General features: G+C 46.7%; 1 protein-coding gene and 2 long non-coding RNA genes across 3 annotated transcripts in view; all 3 read right to left on the bottom strand.

Moving 5' to 3' along the window:
* Positions 1–244: 244 nt before the first annotated feature.
* LOC127927637 (uncharacterized) lies at positions 245–1,092 on the bottom strand. The gene is made up of 2 exons (XR_008128264.1): positions 944–1,092; positions 245–896 (listed from the first exon to the last, which is right to left on the bottom strand). It is a non-coding gene; the product is annotated as an uncharacterized LOC127927637 (long non-coding RNA).
* A 7,437-nt stretch (positions 1,093–8,529) lies between these two features.
* LOC127927634 (E3 ubiquitin-protein ligase RBBP6-like) overlaps positions 8,530–19,801 on the bottom strand; it is a 124,599-nt gene continuing 113,327 nt past the window's right edge. The window contains exons 16-18 of the mRNA XM_052514252.1: positions 14,846–14,871; positions 11,246–13,559; positions 8,530–8,752 (exon numbers count right to left, since the gene is read on the bottom strand). Coding sequence (XP_052370212.1) covers positions 8,530–8,752; positions 11,246–13,559; positions 14,846–14,871 — 2,563 coding nt within the window. The remainder of the gene's footprint in view (positions 8,753–11,245; positions 13,560–14,845; positions 14,872–19,801) is intronic.
* On the bottom strand, positions 8,795–11,066 carry LOC127927639 (uncharacterized). Its single transcript, XR_008128267.1, has 5 exons — positions 10,983–11,066; positions 10,343–10,423; positions 9,416–9,829; positions 9,234–9,314; positions 8,795–8,866 (listed from the first exon to the last, which is right to left on the bottom strand). It is a non-coding gene; the product is annotated as an uncharacterized LOC127927639 (long non-coding RNA).

Here is a 19,801-nt window from a genome sequence, read left to right as displayed (position 1 = left end):
TATAAACTACAGACCCTTAATATAAACTACAGACACTTAATATAAACTACAGACCCTTAATATAAACTACAGACCCTTAATATAAACTACAGACCCTTAATATAAACTACAGACCCTTAATATAAACTACAGACCCTTAATATAAACTACAGACCCTTAATATAAAGTGATCCACATTTGAAGCACCTTTGATTTCTGGGTTTAAAAAAACTAAAAGTGAAGAACAAAGAAAATGGAGAACACATTTTTTATTTTTGCAGAATTTTTTATTTTTTTAAATCATCTTCAAAACAAGAGGGGGAAAAAATAAAAAAATGTCCCTCCGGTATTCCTTCAGCTGGTAGTTTAAATGAAAACAGAGGTCCTTGCAGAAAACCAGGTAACAGATGGATGGATCTTCACAGTGCAATGCATCAAACCTTTTAAATCCAATACGTAACGACATCCAGTGCATCTCTACCCCCAGTCCAGCTCAACTAACAACAACATTCACAGATTGTCATAATTGTGTAAATATAATTAATTCAGGTGCCATAAGACATGCCCCCCCTTATATATTTTTATTTTATTATCTATATATATATATTAATCCCAGATTCCTAAAATCGAGAAGGGGAATCTGGGAATCCTACAACCTGGGATTTATGGAAATCTGGTGAATTTTGGGAAGTACTTTTGCAAAATATAGTCACAACTACCTCTAGGTCAGTCTAGCTCAGTCTGTTGACAGCAGAGTAATATAGACCCACAACTACCCCTAGGTCAGTCTGTTGACAGCAGAGTAATATAGACCCACAACTACCTCTAGGTCAGTCTGTTGACAGCAGAGTAATATAGACCCACAACTACCTCTAGGTCAGTCTGTTGACAGCAGAGTAATATAGACCCACAACTACCTCTAGCTCAGTCTGTTGACAGCAGAGTAATATAGACCCACAACTACCTCTAGGTCAGTCTAGCTCAGTCTGTTGACAGCAGAGTAATATAGACCCACAACTACCTCTAGGTCAGTCTAGCTCAGTCTGTTGACAGCAGAGTAATATAGACCCACAACTACCTCTAGGTCAGTCTGTTGACAGCAGAGTAATATAGACCCACAACTACCTCTAGGTCAGTCTGTAGACAGTAGAGTAATATAGACCCACAACTACCTCTAGGTCAGTCTAGCTCAGTCTGTTGACAGCAGAGTAATATAGACCCACAACTACCTCTAGGTCAGTCTGTTGACAGCAGAGTAATATAGACCCACAACTACCTCTAGGTCAGTCTGTTGAAAGCAGAGTAACATTCATTTACATCTCGATAGTGCTTTTCGTCCTCCTCCTACACGTTTTCACTGTAGAGAATGCATATCTGATATGAAAAGATGATATTTTCACTCTAGAGAATGTATATCTGATATGAAAAGATGGTATTTTCACTCTAGAATGCATATAGATGGTATTTTCACTCTAGAGAATGTATTTCTGATATGAAAAGATGGTAATTTCACTCTAGAGAATGTATATCTGATATGAAAAGATTGTATTTTCACTCTAGAGAATGTATATCTGATATGAAAAGATGGTATTTTCACTCTAGAGAATGTATATCTGATATGAAAAGATGGTATTTTCACTCTAGAGAATGTATATAGATGGTATTTTCACTCTAGAGAATGCATATAGATGGTATTTTCACTCTAGAGAATGTATATCTGATATGAAAAGATGGTATTTTCACTCTAGAGAATGTATATCTGATATGAAAAGATGGTATTTTCACTCTAGAGAATGTATATCTGATATGAAAAGATGGTATTTTCACTCTAGAGAATGTATATCTGATATGAAAAGATTTTCACTCTAGAGAATGCATATAGATGGTATTTTCACTCTAGAGAATGTATATAGATGGTATTTTCACTCTAGAGAATGCATATAGATGGTATTTTCACTCTAGAGAATGTATATCTGATATGAAAAGATGGTATTTTCACTCTAGAGAATGTATATCTGATATGAAAAGATGGTATTTTCACTCTAGAGAATGCATATAGATGGTATTTTCACTCTAGAGAATGTATATCTGATATGAAAAGATGGTATTTTCACTCTAGAGAATGTATATCTGATATGAAAAGATGGTATTTTCACTCTAGAGAATGTATATAGATGGTATTTTCACTCTAGAGAATGCATATAGATGGTATTTTCACTCTAGAGAATGTATATCTGATATGAAAAGATGGTATTTTCACTCTAGAATTACATATCTAATCAGATGGTATATATTGTGTGTGTGTCCATAACGGTTCACTATTCTGTATATAGTCCACTACATTGGGAACTGGTTGCTATTTGGGATCCATCCCAGGTCGTAGAAACTCTTCCATAAAGACCTGGGGGTGGGTGGGGGGGACGGGGGGGACTGGAGGGACAAATCAAGGTTCAGCAATCCAAACATCCTTTTATTTATTTTTTAAACACACAAAAAAAAAATAGTTTGAAGCATCATTCAAGTAAACCGACTCGTCCAAAGCAAACAGCCTCTGTTTTAGCAGAGTCAAAAAAAAAAAAAAAAAAGTATTTTATTATACATCAGCCTTTAAATTCATTAAATTATTTCAAATCCTCAGCAAGAAAAAAAAAACCTCCCCCTTAGATAAAGTGTTGAACTAGAGAGAACAGCTTGCAGAGCGTTTTTAAGTCCTCTTTACGATCCACACTACCGGGGTGTCCCGTCACAAACAACACCCACGTCCCCTACATAGGGCCCTATATAGGGAATAGGGCTCTGGTCTATAGTAGGGCCCTATATAGGGAATAGGGCTCTGGTCTATAGTAGGACCCTATATAGGGAATAGGTATTTGGAATACAGGCTGTGTGATGCCTCTCTGAGGACCTTACAGTTCAGTGACAAGGAGGGAAGAAAAACCAAGTCTCTTTTTCCTCTGAAAAATGGCACCCCAATTCCCTTCTTAGTACACTTGGCTTGTCCTTAAGTCGTGCACTAGTTAGGGAATAAGGTTTAGGGGCCACGAGCCTTGGGCTGAAACAACGAAAACGTCTCATAAGGCTACGCTAGCCATTTGGTCTTCTCCTTCTTCTCCTCCTCCTCCTCTTCTTCTTCTTCTCTCTCATTGTCCTCTTTCTCCTTGTTCTTCTTCTTGTGTTTCAGTACCGTGATCTCTCCCTCCTCAGCGTCCAGGCTCCCCCGTCTCTACTGCTTTCTATCCTTCCTCTTCTTCTTCTCTCTCATTGTCCTCTTTCTCCTTGTTCTTCTTCTTGTGTTTCAGTCCCGTGATCTCTCCCTCCTCAGCGTCCAGGCTCCCCTGTCTCTTCTGCTTTCTATCCTTCTTCTTCTTCTTCTTCTTCTGTTTCTTCTTCTCTTTTCTATCTTTCTTCTTCTTGTCTTTCTTGTTGCCCAGGCTACCGACAGAGCTGGCGCTGCTGCTACGACTTCTGCCGCTGCCCTCCCCATGCTCCGCTCTCTCTCCCTCCAGCGCTCTCTCTCCCTCCAGCGCTCTCTCTCCCTCCAGCGCTCTCTCTCCCTCCAGGGCTCTCTCTCCCTCCAGGGCTCTCTCTCCCTCCAGGGCTCTCTCTCCCTCCAGCGCTCTCTCTCCCTCCAGCGCTCTCTCACCCTCCAGGGCTCTCTCACCCTCCAGCGCTCTCTCTCCCTCCAGCGCTCTCTCTCCCTCCAGCGCTCTCTCTCCCTCCAGCGCTCTGTCTCCTTCCTCCTCCCCCTCTGAGATCTCTCCCTCGCTGTAGTCAGGTTCGAAGGCCTCATCAGTCTCTCTGACCAGGTCAGGAGGAGGTCTGGAAGAAGGGACCGAGGGAGGGGGTCTGGAAGAAGGGACCGAGGGAGGGGGTCTGGAAGAAGGGACCGAGGGAGGGGGTCTGGAAGGGACCGAGGGAGGAGGTCTGGAAGAAGGGACCGAGGGAGGGGGTTTGGAAGGGACCGAGGGAGGAGGTCTGGAAGAAGGGACCGAGGGAGGAGGTCTGGAAGAAGGGACCGAGGGAGGGGGTCTGGAAGAAGGGACCGAGGGAGGGGGTCTGACTTTAGGGTTCTCCCTCCCTCTCTCCTTCTCCCTACCCACCCATTTCTCTCTCTCCTTCTCCCTATCGACCCCCCTCTCTCTCTCCTTCTCCCTATCGACCCCCCTCTCTCTCTCCTTCTCCCTATCGACCCCCCTCTCTCTCTCCTTCTCCCTATCGACCCCCCTCTCTCTCTCCTTCTCCCTATCGACCCCTCTCTCTCTCCTTCTCCCTATCGACCCCTCTCTCTCTCTCCTTCTCCCTATCGACCCCCCTCTCTCTCTCCTTCTCCCTATCGACCCCCCTCTCTCTCTCCTTCTCCCTATCGACCCCCCTCTCTCTCTCCTTCTCCCTATCGACCCCTCTCTCTCTCTCCTTCTCCCTATCGACCCCCCTCTCTCTCTCCTTCTCCCTATCGACCTCTTTATCTCCCTCCTCATCTCTCTCCTTCTCCATCTTCTCCCTCATCTTTTGCATCTGCCACTCTCTCTCTTTCTTTCTCTCTCTCTCTCTGACAGCTCTGGGCACCCCTGCCCTGTTGTCAGTCCCGGGGGGCTGTAGGAGTGAGGCTGGGTGTTGGTGGGGCTTTCCACCACTCATCTCCTTCTCTAGGTTTCCTAGGCTGGCCTGCTGGCTCTGTCTCCCCACTGAGGAGCGCTCTACTCTGGGCTCTTCTCCCTCAGCCTTCCCTCTCCCGGACTGGCTCTCCACGGAGATGGAGACCTGAGGAGAGGGGTATCTGGCCTGCGTCGTGTCCCTGCCAGGGCTGCTTTCGCTAGGTCCGGTGGGCTCAGAGCTTCCCTGAGATCTCTGGGTGCTGGAGGACGAGGGGTCCGATGGGGGTGAGGCTCTCTTGGAGACGGGAGAGGCACTGCCTAGCTCTCTGTGGTCTTTGTGTTTGGGGTCGAGGCGGTCTCTGTGTTCTCTGGTGGTCTCATGGTCGTCTAGTTGTCTATGGTCAGTAGAGTTGGTGGAGGAGTTCTGGTCGTTGTGGTCTTTATGTTTGTGGTCTCTGTGCTCCCTGGCTCTGGGGTCAGAGGTCGCTTTGTGGTCCCTGGAAGAAGAAAAAGGTTTACGATCTCGTGAGTAAGAGTGTGAGGAGGAAGAGGAGCTCTTCTCACTGCTGTGGTCGCTCCCTCTCTCCCCAGTCCTCTCTCCTCCTCTCTCTCTCCTCTCTCGCTCCGGCCTCTGAGAGGAGCTCTTCTCACTGCTGTGGTCGCTCCCTCTCTCCCCAGTCCTCTCTCCTCCTCTCTCTCTCCTCTCTCGCTCCGGCCGCTGAGAGGAGCTCTTCTCACTGATGTGGTCGCTCCCTCTCTCCCCAGTCCTCTCTCCTCCTCTCTCTCTCCTCTCTCGCTCCGGCCGCTGAGAGGAGCTCTTCTCACTGATGTGGTCGCTCCCTCTCTCCCCAGTCCTCTCTCCTTCCCTCTCTCTCCTCTCTCCGGCCGCTGAGAGGAGCTCTTCTCACTGATGTGGTCGCTCCCTCTCTCCCCAGTCCTCTCTCCTCCTCTCTCTCGCTCCGGCCGCTGAGAGGAAGTGGGAATCTTCCTCGGTCTGTCCATATCTTTGTCAGAAGCACGGCTGTGTTCCCTCTCTCTTTCTCTCTCTTTCCCCCGCTCTCTGTCCCGTTCTTTATCCCTCTCCTTTTCCTTTAACTGATCTGTCTCTCTCTCCGTCTCTCCGTCTTTCTCAGAAGGGATGGGGTCTCCGGAGTGTTTTCCATCCTGCAGGCCGTCTTCTCTGTCTCTGCCACTAGAGGGGGACATAGTTCTCTCTGGCTTGGGAAAGGTACAGTCCCTCTCTTTCCGTCTCCTGTATGAGTACTATCTAGTCTAACAGGTGTAGAGCTGTGTCTCCTGTATGAGTACTATCTAGTCTAACAGGTGTAGAGCTGTGTCTCCTGTATGAGTACTATCTAGTCTAACAGGTGTAGAGCTGTGTGTCTCCTGTATGAGTACTATCTAGTCTAACAGGTGTAGAGCTGTGTCTCTCTGTATGAGTACTATCTAGTCTAACAGGTGTAGAGCTGTGTCTCCTGTATGAGTACTATCTAGTCTAACAGGTGTAGAGCTGTGTCTCCTGTATGAGTACTATCTAGTCTAACAGGTGTAGAGCTGTGTGAGTACTATCTGTCTAACAGGTGTAGAGCTGTGAGTACTATCTAGTCTAACAGGTGTAGAGCTGTGTGTCTCCTGTATGAGTACTATCTAGTCTAACAGGTGTAGAGCTGTGTCTCCTGTATGAGTACTATCTAGTCTAACAGGTGTAGAGCTGTGTGTCTCCTGTATGAGTACTATCTAGTCTAAGGTGTAGGCTGTAGAGTACTATCTAGTCTAACAGGTGTAGAGCTGTGTCTCCTGTATGAGTACTATCTAGTCTAACAGGTGTAGAGCTGTGTCTCCTGTATGAGTACTATCTAGTCTAACAGGTGTAGAGCTGTGTCTCCTGTATGAGTACTATCTAGTCTAACAGGTGTAGAGCTGTGTCTCCTGTATGAGTACTATCTAGTCTAACAGGTGTAGAGCTGTGTCTCCTGTATGAGTACTATCTAGTCTAACAGGTGTAGAGCTGTGTCTCCTGTATGAGTACTATCTAGTCTAACAGGTGTAGAGCTGTGTGTCTCCTGTATGAGTACTATCTAGTCTAACAGGTGTAGAGCTGTGTCTCCTGTATGAGTACTATCTAGTCTAACAGGTGTAGAGCTGTGTCTCTCCTGTATGAGTACTATCTAGTCTAACAGGTGTAGAGCTGTGTCTCCTGTATGAGTACTATCTAGTCTAACAGGTGTAGAGCTGTGTGTCTCCTGTATGAGTACTATCTAGTCTAACAGGTGTAGAGCTGTGTCTCCTGTATGAGTACTATCTAGTCTAACAGGTGTAGAGCTGTGTGTCTCCCTGTATGAGTACTATCTAGTCTAACAGGTGAGAGCTGTGTCTCTATCTAGTCTAACAGGTGTAGAGCTGTGTGTATGAGTACTCCTGTATGAGTACTATCTAGTCTAACAGGTGTGTGTCTCCTGTAGAGCTGTGTGTAGAGCTGTGTCTCCTGTATGAGTACTAGTCTAACAGGTCTAACAGGTGTAGAGCTGTGTGTCTCCTGTATGAGTACTATCTAGTCTAACAGGTGTAGAGCTGTGTCTCCTGTATGAGTACTATCTAGTCTAACAGGTGTAGAGCTGTGTCTCCTGTATGAGTACTATCTAGTCTAACAGGTGTAGAGCTGTGTCTCTATCTAGTCTAACACGTGTAGAGCTGTGTCTCTGACCTGTATGAGTACTATCTAGTCTAACAGGTGTAGAGCTGTGTCTCCTGTATGAGTACTATCTAGTCTAACAGGTGTAGAGCTGTGTGTCTCCTGTATGAGTACTATCTAGTCTAACAGGTGTAGAGCTGTGTCTCCTGTATGAGTACTATCTAGTCTAACAGGTGTAGAGCTGTGTCTCTGACCTGTATGAGTACTATCTAGTCTAACAGGTGTAGAGCTGTGTCTCCTGTATGAGTAGGTGTAGAGCTGTGTCTCCTGTATGAGTACTATCTAGTCTAACAGGTGTAGAGCTGTGTGTCTCCTGTATGAGTACTATCTAGTCTAACAGGTGTAGAGCTGTGTCTCCTGTATGAGTACTATCTAGTCTAACAGGTGTAGAGCTGTGTGTCTCCTGTATGAGTACTATCTAGTCTAACAGGTGTAGAGCTGTGTGTCTCCTGTATGAGTACTATCTAGTCTAACAGGTGTAGAGCTGTGTGTCTCTGACCTGTATGAGTACTATCTAGTCTAACAGGTGTAGAGCTGTGTGTCTCCTGTATGAGTACTATCTAGTCTAACAGGTGTAGAGCTGTGTCTCCTGTATGAGTACTATCTAGTCTAACAGGTGTAGAGCTGTGTCTCCTGTATGAGTACTATCTAGTCTAACAGGTGTAGAGCTGTGTCTCCTGTATGAGTACTATCTAGTCTAACAGGTGTAGAGCTGTGTCTCCTGTATGAGTACTATCTAGTCTAACAGGTGTAGAGCTGTGTCTCCTGTGTAGAGCTGTGTGTCTCCTGTATGAGTACTATCTAGTCTAACAGGTGTAGAGCTGTGTGTCCTGTATGAGTACTATCTAGTCTCCTGTATGAGTACTATCTAGTCTAACAGGTGTAGAGCTGTGTCTCCTGTATGAGTACTATCTAGTCTAACAGGTGTAGAGCTGTGTCTCCTGTATGAGTACTATCTAGTCTAACAGGTGTAGAGCTGTGTGAGTACTATCTAGTCTAACAGGTGTAGAGCTGTGTCTCCTGTATGAGTACTATCTAGTCTAACAGGTGTAGAGCTGTGTGTCTCCTGTATGAGTACTATCTAGTATAACACGTGTAGAGCTGTGTCTCTGACCTGTATGAGTACTATCTAGTCTAACAGGTGTAGAGCTGTGTCTCCTGTATGAGTACTATCTAGTCTAACAGGTGTAGAGCTGTGTGTCTCCTGTATGAGTACTATCTAGTCTAACAGGTGTAGAGCTGTGTCTCCTGTATGAGTACTATCTAGTCTAACAGGTGTAGAGCTGTGTCTCCTGTATGAGTACTATCTAGTCTAACAGGTGTAGAGCTGTGTATCCTGACCTGTATGAGTACTATGTGACCGTCAGCAGGTGCCGAGCTGTCATTGGTGTATTCCTCCAGTGTTTTAACGACAGTCTTCCTCTGCTCTGCTCTGCCCTCTGATCCATCGCCACACACAGGACTACTGCCCCCTGGGGGACTGGTGCTGTAATACACAACAACACATAGTTAATATAGACACCTCCTCCTCCTCCCAGGACTACTGCCCCCTGGGGGACTGGTGGTGTAATACACAACAACACATAGTTAATATAGACACCTCCTCCTCCTCCTCCTCACAGGACTACTCCCCCTCCTCAACACAGTTACTACTGCCCCCTGGGGGACTACTGCCCCCTGGGGACTGTGTAATAATATAGACACAGGACTACTGCCCCCTGGGGGAACACATAGTTAATATAGACACCTCCTCCTCCTCCTCACAGGACTACTGCCCCCTGGGGTGACTGGTACACAACAACACATAGTTAATAATACACTCACAGGACTACACCCCTGGGGAGTTAATATAGACACCCTCCTCCTCCTCACAGGACTCCTCCTCCTCAACAGGACTACTGCCCCCTGGGGGAGGACTACTGGTGGGGGACTGGTGATAATACACAACACATAGTTAATATAGACACCTCCTCCTCCTCCTCACAGGACTACTGCCCCCTGGGGGACTGGTGGTGTAATACACAACAACACATAGTTAATATAGACACCTCCTCCTCCTCCTCCTCACAGGACTACTGCCCCTTGGGGGACTGGTGGTGTAATACACAACAACACATAGTTAATATAGACACATAGTTAATATAGACACCTCCTCCTCCTCCTCCTCACAGGACTACTGCCCCCTGGGGGACTGGTGGTGTAATACACAACAACACATAGTTAATATAGACACCTCCTCCTCCTCCTCACAGGACTACTGCCCCCTGGGGGACTGGTGGTGTAATACACAACAACACATAGTTAATATAGACACCTCCTCCTCCTCCTCACAGGACTACTGCCCCCTGGGGGACTGGTGGTGTAATACACAACAACACATAGTTAATATAGACACCTCCTCCTCCTCCTCACAGGACTACTGCCCCCTGGGGGACTGGTGGTGTAATACACAACAACACATAGTTAATATAGACACCTCCTCCTCCTCCTCCTCACAGGACTACTGCCCCCTGGGGGACTGGTGGTGTAATACACAACAACACATAGTTAATATAGACACCTCCTCCTCCTCCTCCTCACAGGACTACTGCCCCCTGGGGGACTGGTGGTGTAATACACAACACATAGTTAATATAGACACCTCCTCCTCCTCCTCCTCCTCCTCCTCACAGGTCTACTGCCCCCTGGGGGACTGGTGGTGTAATACACAACAACACATAGTTAATATAGACACCTCCTCCTCCTCCTCCTCCTCACAGGACTACTGCCCCCTGGGGGACTGGTGGTGTAATACACAACAACACATAGTTAATATAGACACCTCCTCCTCCTCCTCCTCACACAGGACTACTAATACCCCCTAGTTAATATAGACTGGTCCTCCTCACAGGACTACTGCCCCCTGGGGGACTGGTGGTGTAATACACAACAACACATAGTTAATATAGACACCTCCTCCTCCTCCTCCTCCTCCTCAGGACTACTGCCCCCTGGGGGACTGGTGGTGTAATACACAACAACACAGTAATACACCTCCTCCTCCTCCTCACATAGTTAATATAGACACCATAGTCACCTCCTCCTCCTCACAGGACTACTGCCCCCTGGGGGACTGGTGGTGTAATACACAACAACACATAGTTAATATAGACACCTCCTCCTCCTCCTCCTCCTCAGGACTACTGCCCCCTGGGGGACTGGTGGTGTAATACACAACAACACATAGTTAATATAGACACCTCCTCCTCCTCCTCCTCACAGGACTACTGCCCCCTGGGGGACTGTAATACACAACACATAGTTAATATAGACACCTGTAATCCTCCTCAAGGTCTACTGCAACACATAGTTAATATAGACACCTCCTCCTCCTCCTCCTCCTCACAGGACTACTGCCCCCTGGGGGACTCCTCACAACAACACATAGTTACATAGACACCTCCTCCTCCTCCTCCCAGGACTACTGCCCCCTGGGGGACTGGTGGTGTAATACACAACAACATAGTTAATATTAATATAGACACCTCCTCCTCCTCCTCCTCCTCCTCAGGACTACTGCCCCCTGGGGGACTGGTGGTGTAATACACAACAACACATAGTTAATATAGACACCTCCTCCTCCTCCTCCTCCTCTGGTGGTGTAATACACAACAGGACTACTGCCCCCTGGGGGACTGGTGGTGTAATACACAACAACACATAGTTAATATAGACACCTCCTCCTCCTCACAGGACTACTGCCCCCTGGGGGACTGGTGGTGTAATACACAACAACACATAGTTAATATAGACACCTCCTCCTCACAGGACTACTGCCCCATGGGGGATTGGGTCGGACTGTATCATGTGTTATGACTTGACATTGACATTATCCCAGAGATACTTCCTGTTATCCCAGAGAGACTTCCTGTCAACCCACTCAGCTAGACACTCGTTACTTCTAGATGAAACAATCAGTTTTCCACACAGCCAGTCTCACCTGGTGTAGTCCACGGTGGTTCCCGGTCCGTCGGACGCTAGGACCTTACGGTTCCTCTTGGCTTTGCTCCTCTCTACGCTTCCCTTTATATAGCTGCTCTGATTGGCTGCCTCTGTTCCGGCCACGCCCGCAAGCTTGCCGGCCCTCCTCCCTTCTTCTCTGTTGGTCTTAATCTTCCTCTGAGGTTCTCCTCCTTTCATCCCACTCTCCATCAGAGGCCTTACGGAAGCCCTCTCCTCCTCTACGTCACGTTTGAGGTTGCAGGGTTTTACGGTCTCGGCGAGCTCCACTCCGGGAGATTTGATTCGGGGCACCTCCATCTCCTTATCAGACATACTCCTCTCCTCCTTTCTCGTCTTCCTCTTCTTCTCCTCCTCCTCCTTCCTCCTCCTCTTCTCAGACTTGGTGTCTGGAGCTTTGCCAGGGTCTCTCTCCTGTTCTCTACCCACCCTGATGTCAGCCTCTCTCCTGGGCTTGTCCTCTCTCGCTGAGCCCCTGTCCTGCCAAAACGCTGGATCTCTCTTCCCTCTCTGCTCCTCCTTGGCTGGTCTGGAATGGTCCGGGTCGGTTCTGAACGGTTTAAACTGATCCGGGCCGGTTCTAACCGGATTAAACTGGTCTGAGTCGGTTCTCACAGTGTTGAACTGGTCTGGGGCGGTTCTGACAGGTTTAAACTGATCCGGGCCGGTTCTAACCGGATTAAACTGGTCTGAGTCGGTTCTCACAGTGTTGAACTGGTCTGGGTCGGTTCTGACAGGTTTAAACTGGTTTGGGTCGGTTCTAACCGGTTTGAATAGGTCTGGGTTGATTCTAACTGTGTCAAGCTGGTCTGCGTGGGGTTTAGGAGGAGGTCGTTTGGGAGCTGACGCTAGGGGTGCAGAGTGTTGGAGTTCCATCTCTCTCTGGAGGGAGGTGCAAGAGTCTGGTTGGAAGGGAATAGATTCACCTTTGACCCGTTTGGCTGATGGTTCTGTTAGAGACGTCTTCCGGTAGGCTAAACCGGCTGTACCGGTCTGGTCCCGGTCTGTACCGATCTGGTCCCGGTCTGTCTCTCTAACGGTCTTCCAGCTCTTGGACGATGAGTCTTTCCTCGCTACGCCGGAGTCCGGTCCGCGTTTATAAACTCTGTCACTGTTTCTCCTCACTTCTTCCTCCTTACTGTCCCTGGTCCACCTATCAGCTTTGTCCGGGACTGAGTCGTCGCTGTCTATTGGCTCGTCCCGTACTGGGGTGGAGTCGTCATGGCTTGACGAACCAACGGGAGTACTCCCGGTTCTCTTCTTCTTCTTCTCCTCTTTCCCAGCGTCGTCCGTAGAGTCAGAAGCACTGAAGGACTCCCCTCCCCCTCTCCCCTGCTCAGTCCTCCTCTTCTTCCTCTTCCTGTGCTTCTGCTCTTTCAGGTCGGAGGTCACAGTGACCGCGGGAGAGGCGGCGCTCGACGACGGACCTCTGTCACCCTTTGCGACCTTCAGTGGCGTCTGATGATCCTGATTGGCTGACCGGGACAACGGCAGAGTTCCAAACTGCTCAGCACACTTCTCCTGATATGTCATTGGCTGGTTCCTGCCCCTGGGAGAGGGGTGTGAGGGGGGAGGAGGATAGCCCTCACCTCGCCTCCTCCCTCGACTGAAGGGGGAGGATCCACGGTCCGGGCGGGGTCGGGATGAGGGGTAGAAGTCCGAGGGTGGAGGAGGGTTGTAGGGGTCTCTGTCTCGTCCGGCTGGGGGTGCCACAGGGGCGGGGGCGAAACCAAGGGGGGGTCGGCCCCTGTAGGGAGGGGGGTTATTGGGAGGAGGGTTGTGGGAGTTGTAGTTTTTTAAGTATTTCTCATACCATTCCCTGTACTCCTTCTCCCACTCCCGGTACCTCTCCCTCTCGTACGGGTCTTTGTGCTCTGGACCCCGGTCGTACACCGCCGGCTCCCGATCTCTCTCCCGGGTCCGGCCCGGATACTTCCTCTCACCCTCCGGTGGAGCCCCAGCAGTGGCAGGCTTCCGGGAGCCTGGGGGTGGAGGAGGAGTGTGGGTCCGGTACCCCCCTTGGCCAGGTGATCTAGAGCGCGACCGGTAACCTCGTCCCCGTCCCGCCCCTCCACCGTCCCTGAAAGGCGGCGGCGAGCGCGATCGGCGGTAGCCACGGGAACGGGAGCGGTAGCCGCGAGGTCGTCCGTGGCGGCGGGAGTACGGAGAAGAGCGGGAGTAAGACCTGGAACGGGATCTGGAACGGGATCTGGATCTGACTGGAGGAACGGGAGTACGAACGAGAACGGGAACGGGATTTGGAGTAGGATGAGCTACTGTAGGACGACCTAGACCTGGAGACAGAGAGAGAAATGGACAGATGGAGAGAGAGAGAGAGAGAGAGAGATGGACAGAGAGAGAGAGAAGAGAGAGATGGGGAAGAGATTAGACAGATGGACAGAGAGAGAGACAGATGGACAGAGAGAGAGACAGATGGACAGAGAGAGAGACAGATGGACAGAGAGAGAGACAGATGGACAGAGAGAGAGAAAGAGAGAGATGGGGAAGAGATTAAGTGTTAGTAGTATAGAATACTATTATATGCGTATAGAATACTACTACGCAGGTATAGAATACTACTACGCAGGTATAGAATACTATTATACGAGTATTGTATGCGTATTGTTTTACAGTTATTAGTGCTCTGTGAATATTGCATGGGTATTATATGAGTATTATACCTGGACTAAGAGAGTCTCCTCTACTTCTGTATTATATGAGTATTATACCTGGAATAAGAGAATCTCCTCTCCTTCTGTATTATATGAGTATTATACCTGGAATAAGAGTCTCCTCTCCTTCTGTATTATATGAGTATTATACCTGGAATAAGAGTCTCCTCTCCTTCTGGATTATATGAGTATTATACCTGGAATAAGAGTCTCCTCTCCTTCTGGATTATATGAGTATTATACCTGGAATAAGAGTCTCCTCTCCTTCTGTATTATATGAGTATTATACCTGGAATAAGAGTCTCCTCTCCTTCTGTATTATATGAGTATTATACCTGGAATAAGAGAGTCTCCTCTACTTCTGTATTATATGAGTATTATACCTGGAATAAGAGAGTCTCCTCTCCTTCTGTATTATATGAGTATTATACCTGGAATAAGAGAGTCTCCTCTCCTTCTGTATTATATGAGTATTATACCTGGAATAAGAGAATCTCCTCTCCTTCTGTATTATATGAGTATTATACCTGGAATAAGAGAGTCTCCTCTCCTTCTGTATTATATGAGTATTATACCTGGAATAAGAGAGTCTCCTCTCCTTCTGTATTATATGAGTATTATACCTGGAATAAGAGAGTCTCCTCTCCTTCTGTATTATATGAGTATTATACCTGGAATAAGAGAGTCTCCTCTCCTTCTGTATTATATGAGTATTATACCTGGAATAAGAGAGTCTCCTCTCCTTCTGTATTATATGAGTATTATACCTGGAATAAGAGTCTCCTCTCCTTCTGTATTATATGAGTATTATACCTGGAATAAGAGAGTCTCCTCTCCTTCTGTATTATATGAGTATTATACCTGGAATAAGAGAGTCGTCTCTCCTTCTGGATCTTTCTGTACTCTACCTGGAATAAGAGCGTCGTCTCTCCTTCTGGATTATATGAGTATTAGCAGCTCTTTGGCAAAGTACGTCTCCTCCAGCTTCTGTATTATATGAGTATTATACCTGGAATAAGAGAGGAAGACATTCCTTCTGTATTATATGAGTATTATACCTGTTTATAAGAGTAGTCTCCTCTCCTTCTGTATTATATGAGTATTATACCTGGAATAAGAGAGTCTCCTCTCCTTCTGGGCTATATGAGTATTATACCTGGAATAAGAGTCTCCTCTCCTTCTGTATTATAGAGAAGTATTATACCTGGATGACATCATACCTGTCAAGACTATTATACCTGGAAGAGTCTCCTCTCCCCCCTTCTGTATTATATGAGGCCATTATACCTGGAATAAGAACTCAACTCTCCTTCTGTATTATATGAGTATTATACCTGTCAGAATAAGACAGTCTGACCTGAAAGATAAACTCCTTCAGTATTATATGACAGTATTATACAGTCGGTCCATCAAGAGTCTGAGACAGTCCTCTCCTTCTGATTATATGAGTCCATTATACCTGGAATAAGAGTCTCCATCTCCTTCTGAATTATATGAGTCCATTATACCTGGAATAAGAGTCAGTCCTTCTGAATTATATGAGTATTATACCTGGAATAAGAGTCTCCTCCTCTGAATTATATGAGTAGAATACCTGTCAGAATTACAGTCAGTCTATACCTGGATCAGAACAACTCTCTGAATTATATGAGTATTATACCAGGAGAAGAGAGTCTCCTCTCCAACTGTCAGAATATGAGTCATACCTGGAATAAGAGTCAGTCCATCAGAACAACAGTCATTATATGAGTATTATACAACTGGAATAAGAGTCTCCTCAGAACCAGTCATTATATGAGTATTATCAGAACCTGTCAGAATAAGAGTCTCAACTCCTTCTGTCATTATATGAGTCAGATACAACTGGAATAAGAGTCAGTCCATCAGAACAACCTTCTGAATTATATGAGTCCATCAGAACCAGTCAGAATGACAGTCTGTCCATCAGAACAACAGTCAGAATGATCTATATCAGAACATACCTGGAATGACAGTCAGTCCTCAGAACTTCAGTCAGAATGACAGTCTTCCATCAGAACAACAGTCAGTCCATCAGAACAACAGTCAGAAGAACAACAGTCAGAACAACAGTCAGTCCATCAGAACAACAGTCAGAATGACAGTCATCCATCAGAACAACAGAGATCAGAACAACAGTCAGTCCATCAGAACAACAGTCAGTCCATCAGAATAACAGTCTGTCCATCAGAACAACAGTCAGAACAACAGTCAGTCCATCAGAACAAAGTCAGAATGACAGTCGGTCCATCAGAACATCAGAACAACAGTCAGTCCATCAGAACAACAGTCAGAATGACAGTCAGTCCATCAGAACAACAGTCAGTCCATCAGAACAACAGTCAGTCCATCAGAACTCAGCCATCAGGGCAGTCAGAGGAACCCAGTCAGTCATCAGAACAACAGTCAGAAGAAGACAGACCATCAGAACAAGGTCAGTCCATCAGAACAACAGTCAGAACCAACAGTCAATCCCATCAGAACAACGGAGTCAGTCCATCAGAACAGTCAGTCATCAGAACAGTCAGTCCATCAGAACAACAGTCAGTCCATCAGAACAACAGTCAGAATGACAGTCAGTCCATCAGAACAACAGTCAGTCCATCAGAACAACAGTCAGAACAACAGTCAGTCCATCAGAACAACAGTCAGTCCATCAGAACAACAGTCAGAACAACAGTCAGTCCATCAGAACAACAGTCAGAATGAGACAGTCCTGACCTGAAAGATAAACTCCTCAGTCAGTCCATCAGAATGACAGTCAGAATGACAGTCAGTCCATCAGAACGACAGTCAGAATGAGACAGTCCTGACCTGACAGATAAACTCCTCAGTCAGTCCATCAGAACGACAGTGAGAATGACAGTCAGTCCATCAGAACAACAGTCAGAACAACAGTCAGTCCATCAGAACAACAGTCAGAATGACAGTCAGTCCATCAGAACAACAGTCAGAACAACAGTCAGTCCATCAGAACAACAGTCAGTCCATCAGAACAACAGTCAGACCATCAGAACAACAGTCAGAACAACAGTCAGAACAACAGTCAGAACAACAGTCAGAACAACAGTCAGTCCATCAGAACAACAGTCAGAATGACAGTCTGTCCATCAGAACAACAGTCAGAATGACAGTCTGTCCATCAGAACAACAGTCAGAATGACAGTCAGTCCATCAGAACAACAGTCAGTCCATCAGAACAACAGTCAGAATGACAGTCAGTCCATCAGAACAACAGTCAGAACAACAGTCAGTCCATCAGAACAACAGTCAGAACAACAGTCAGTCCATCAGAACAACAGTCAGAACAACAGTCAGTCCATCAGAACAACAGTCAGAATGACAGTCAGTCCATCAGAACAACAGTCAGTCCATCAGAACAGTCAGTCCATCAGAACAACAGTCAGAATGACAGTCTAGTCCATCAGAACAGTCAGTCCATCAGAACAACAGTCAGAATGACAGTCTGTCCCATCAGAACAACAGTCAGTCCATCAGAACAACAGTCAGTCCATCAGAACAACAGTCAGAATGACAGTCAGTCCATCAGAACAACAGTCAGTCCATCAGAATGACAGTCAGTCCATCAGAACAACAGTCAGAACAACAGTCAGTCCATCAGAACAACAGTCAGTCCATCAGAACACAGTCAGAATGACAGTCAGTCCATCAGAACAACAGTCAGAATGACAGTCAGTCCTGACAGAATGTCAGTCCATCAGAACAACAGTCAGTCAGAATGGCAGTCAGTCCATCAGAACAACAGTCAGAACAACAGTCAGTCCATCAGAACAACAGTCAGAACAACAGTCAGTCCATCAGAACAACAGTCAGTCCATCAGAACAACAGTCAGAATGACAGTCAGTCCATCAGAACAACAGTCAGTCCATCAGAACAACAGTCAGTCCATCAGAACAACAGTCAGAATGACAGTCAGTCCATCAGAACAACAGTCAGAACAACAGTCAGTCCATCAGAACAACAGTCAGTCAGTCAGAACAACAGTCAGAACAACAGTCAGTCCATCAGAACAACAGTCAGAATGACAGTCAGTCCATCAGAACAACAGTCAGAATGACAGTCAGTCCATCAGAACAACAGTCAGAATGACAGTCAGTCCATCAGAACAACAGTCAGAATGACAGTCAGTCCATCAGAACAACAGTCAGAATGACAGTCAGTCCATCAGAACAACAGTCAGTCCATCAGAACAACAGTCAGAATGACAGTCAGTCCATCAGAACAACAGTCAGAATAACAGTCAGTCCATCAGAATGACAGTCAGTCCATCAGAACAACAGTCAGAATGACAGTCAGTCCATCAGAACAACAGTCAGAATGACAGTCAGTCCATCAGAACAACAGTCAGATCAGAACAACAGTCAGTCCATCAGAACAACAGTCAGAATGACAGTCAGTCCCAGAATGACAGTCAGAACAACAGTCAGTCCATCAGAACAACAGTCAGAATGACAGTCAGTCCATCAGAACAACAGTCAGTCAATCAGAACAAAGTCAGTCCATCAGAACAACAGTCAGAATCCATCAGAACAACAGTCAGACAGTCAGTCCATCAGAATGACAGTCAGTCCATCAGAACAACAGTCAGAATGAGACAGTCCATCAGAACCTGACAGTCAGTCCATCAGAACAACAGTCAGAATCAGTCAGTCCATCAGAACAACAGTCAGACTGACAGTCAGTCCATCAGAACGACAGTCAGAATGACAGTCAGTCCATCAGAACAACAGTCAGACTGACAGTCAGTCCATCAGAACAGTCAGAACAACAGTCAGTCCATCAGAACAACAGTCAGAACAACAGTCAGTCCATCAGAACAACAGTCAGAACAGTCAGTCCATCAGAACAACAGTCAGTCCATCAGAACAACAGTCAGTCCATCAGAACAACAGTCAGTCCATCAGAACAACAGTCAGTCCATCAGAACAACAGTCAGAACGACAGTCAGTCCATCAGAACAACAGTCAGAACAACAGTCAGTCCATCAGAACAACAGTCAGAACGACAGTCAGTCCATCAGAACAACAGTCAGAACGACAGTCAGTCCATCAGAACAACAGTCTGAATGACAGTCAGTCCATCAGAACAACAGTCAGAATGACAGTCAGTCCATCAGAACAACAGTCAGTCCATCAGAATGACAGTCAGTCCATCAGAACAACAGTCAGAACAGAACAACAGTCAGAATGACAGTCTGTCCATCAGAACAACAGTCAGAATGACAGTCAGTCCATCAGAATGACAGTCAGTCCATCAGAACAACAGCCAGAATGACAAGCAGTCCATCAGAACGACAGTGAGACTGACAGTCAGTCCATCAGAACAACAGTCAGATGGACAGTCAGTCCATCAGAACAACAGTCAGACGGACAGTCAGTCCATCAGAACGACAGTCAGAACGACAGTCAGAACGACAGTCAGAACAACAGTCAGAACAACAGTCAGAACAACAGTCAGTCCATCAGAACAACAGTCAGAACGACAGTCAGTCCATCAGAACAACAGTCAGAACAACAGTCAGTCCATCAGAACAACAGTCAGAATGACAGTCAGTCCATCAGAACAACAGTCAGAACAACAGTCAGTCCATCAGAACAGTCAGAATGACAGTCAGTCCATCAGAACAACAGTCAGAATGACAGTCAGTCCATCAGAACAACAGTCAGAACAACAGTCAGTCCATCAGAACAACAGTCAGAATGACAGTCATCAGAACCAGTCAGAACAGAACAGTCAGAATGACAGTCAGTCCATCAGAACAACAGTCAGAACAACAGTCAGACCATCCAGTCAGAACAACAGTCAGAATGGCAGTCAGTCCATC

The sequence above is a fragment of the Oncorhynchus keta genome, unplaced genomic scaffold, assembly GCF_023373465.1.
Source record: "Oncorhynchus keta strain PuntledgeMale-10-30-2019 unplaced genomic scaffold, Oket_V2 Un_scaffold_16189_pilon_pilon, whole genome shotgun sequence".
NCBI classification, from domain to species: domain Eukaryota; kingdom Metazoa; phylum Chordata; class Actinopteri; order Salmoniformes; family Salmonidae; genus Oncorhynchus; species Oncorhynchus keta.
Note: the sequence above shows the minus strand (reverse complement) of the source record. Positions and strands in the feature narration are given on the sequence as shown.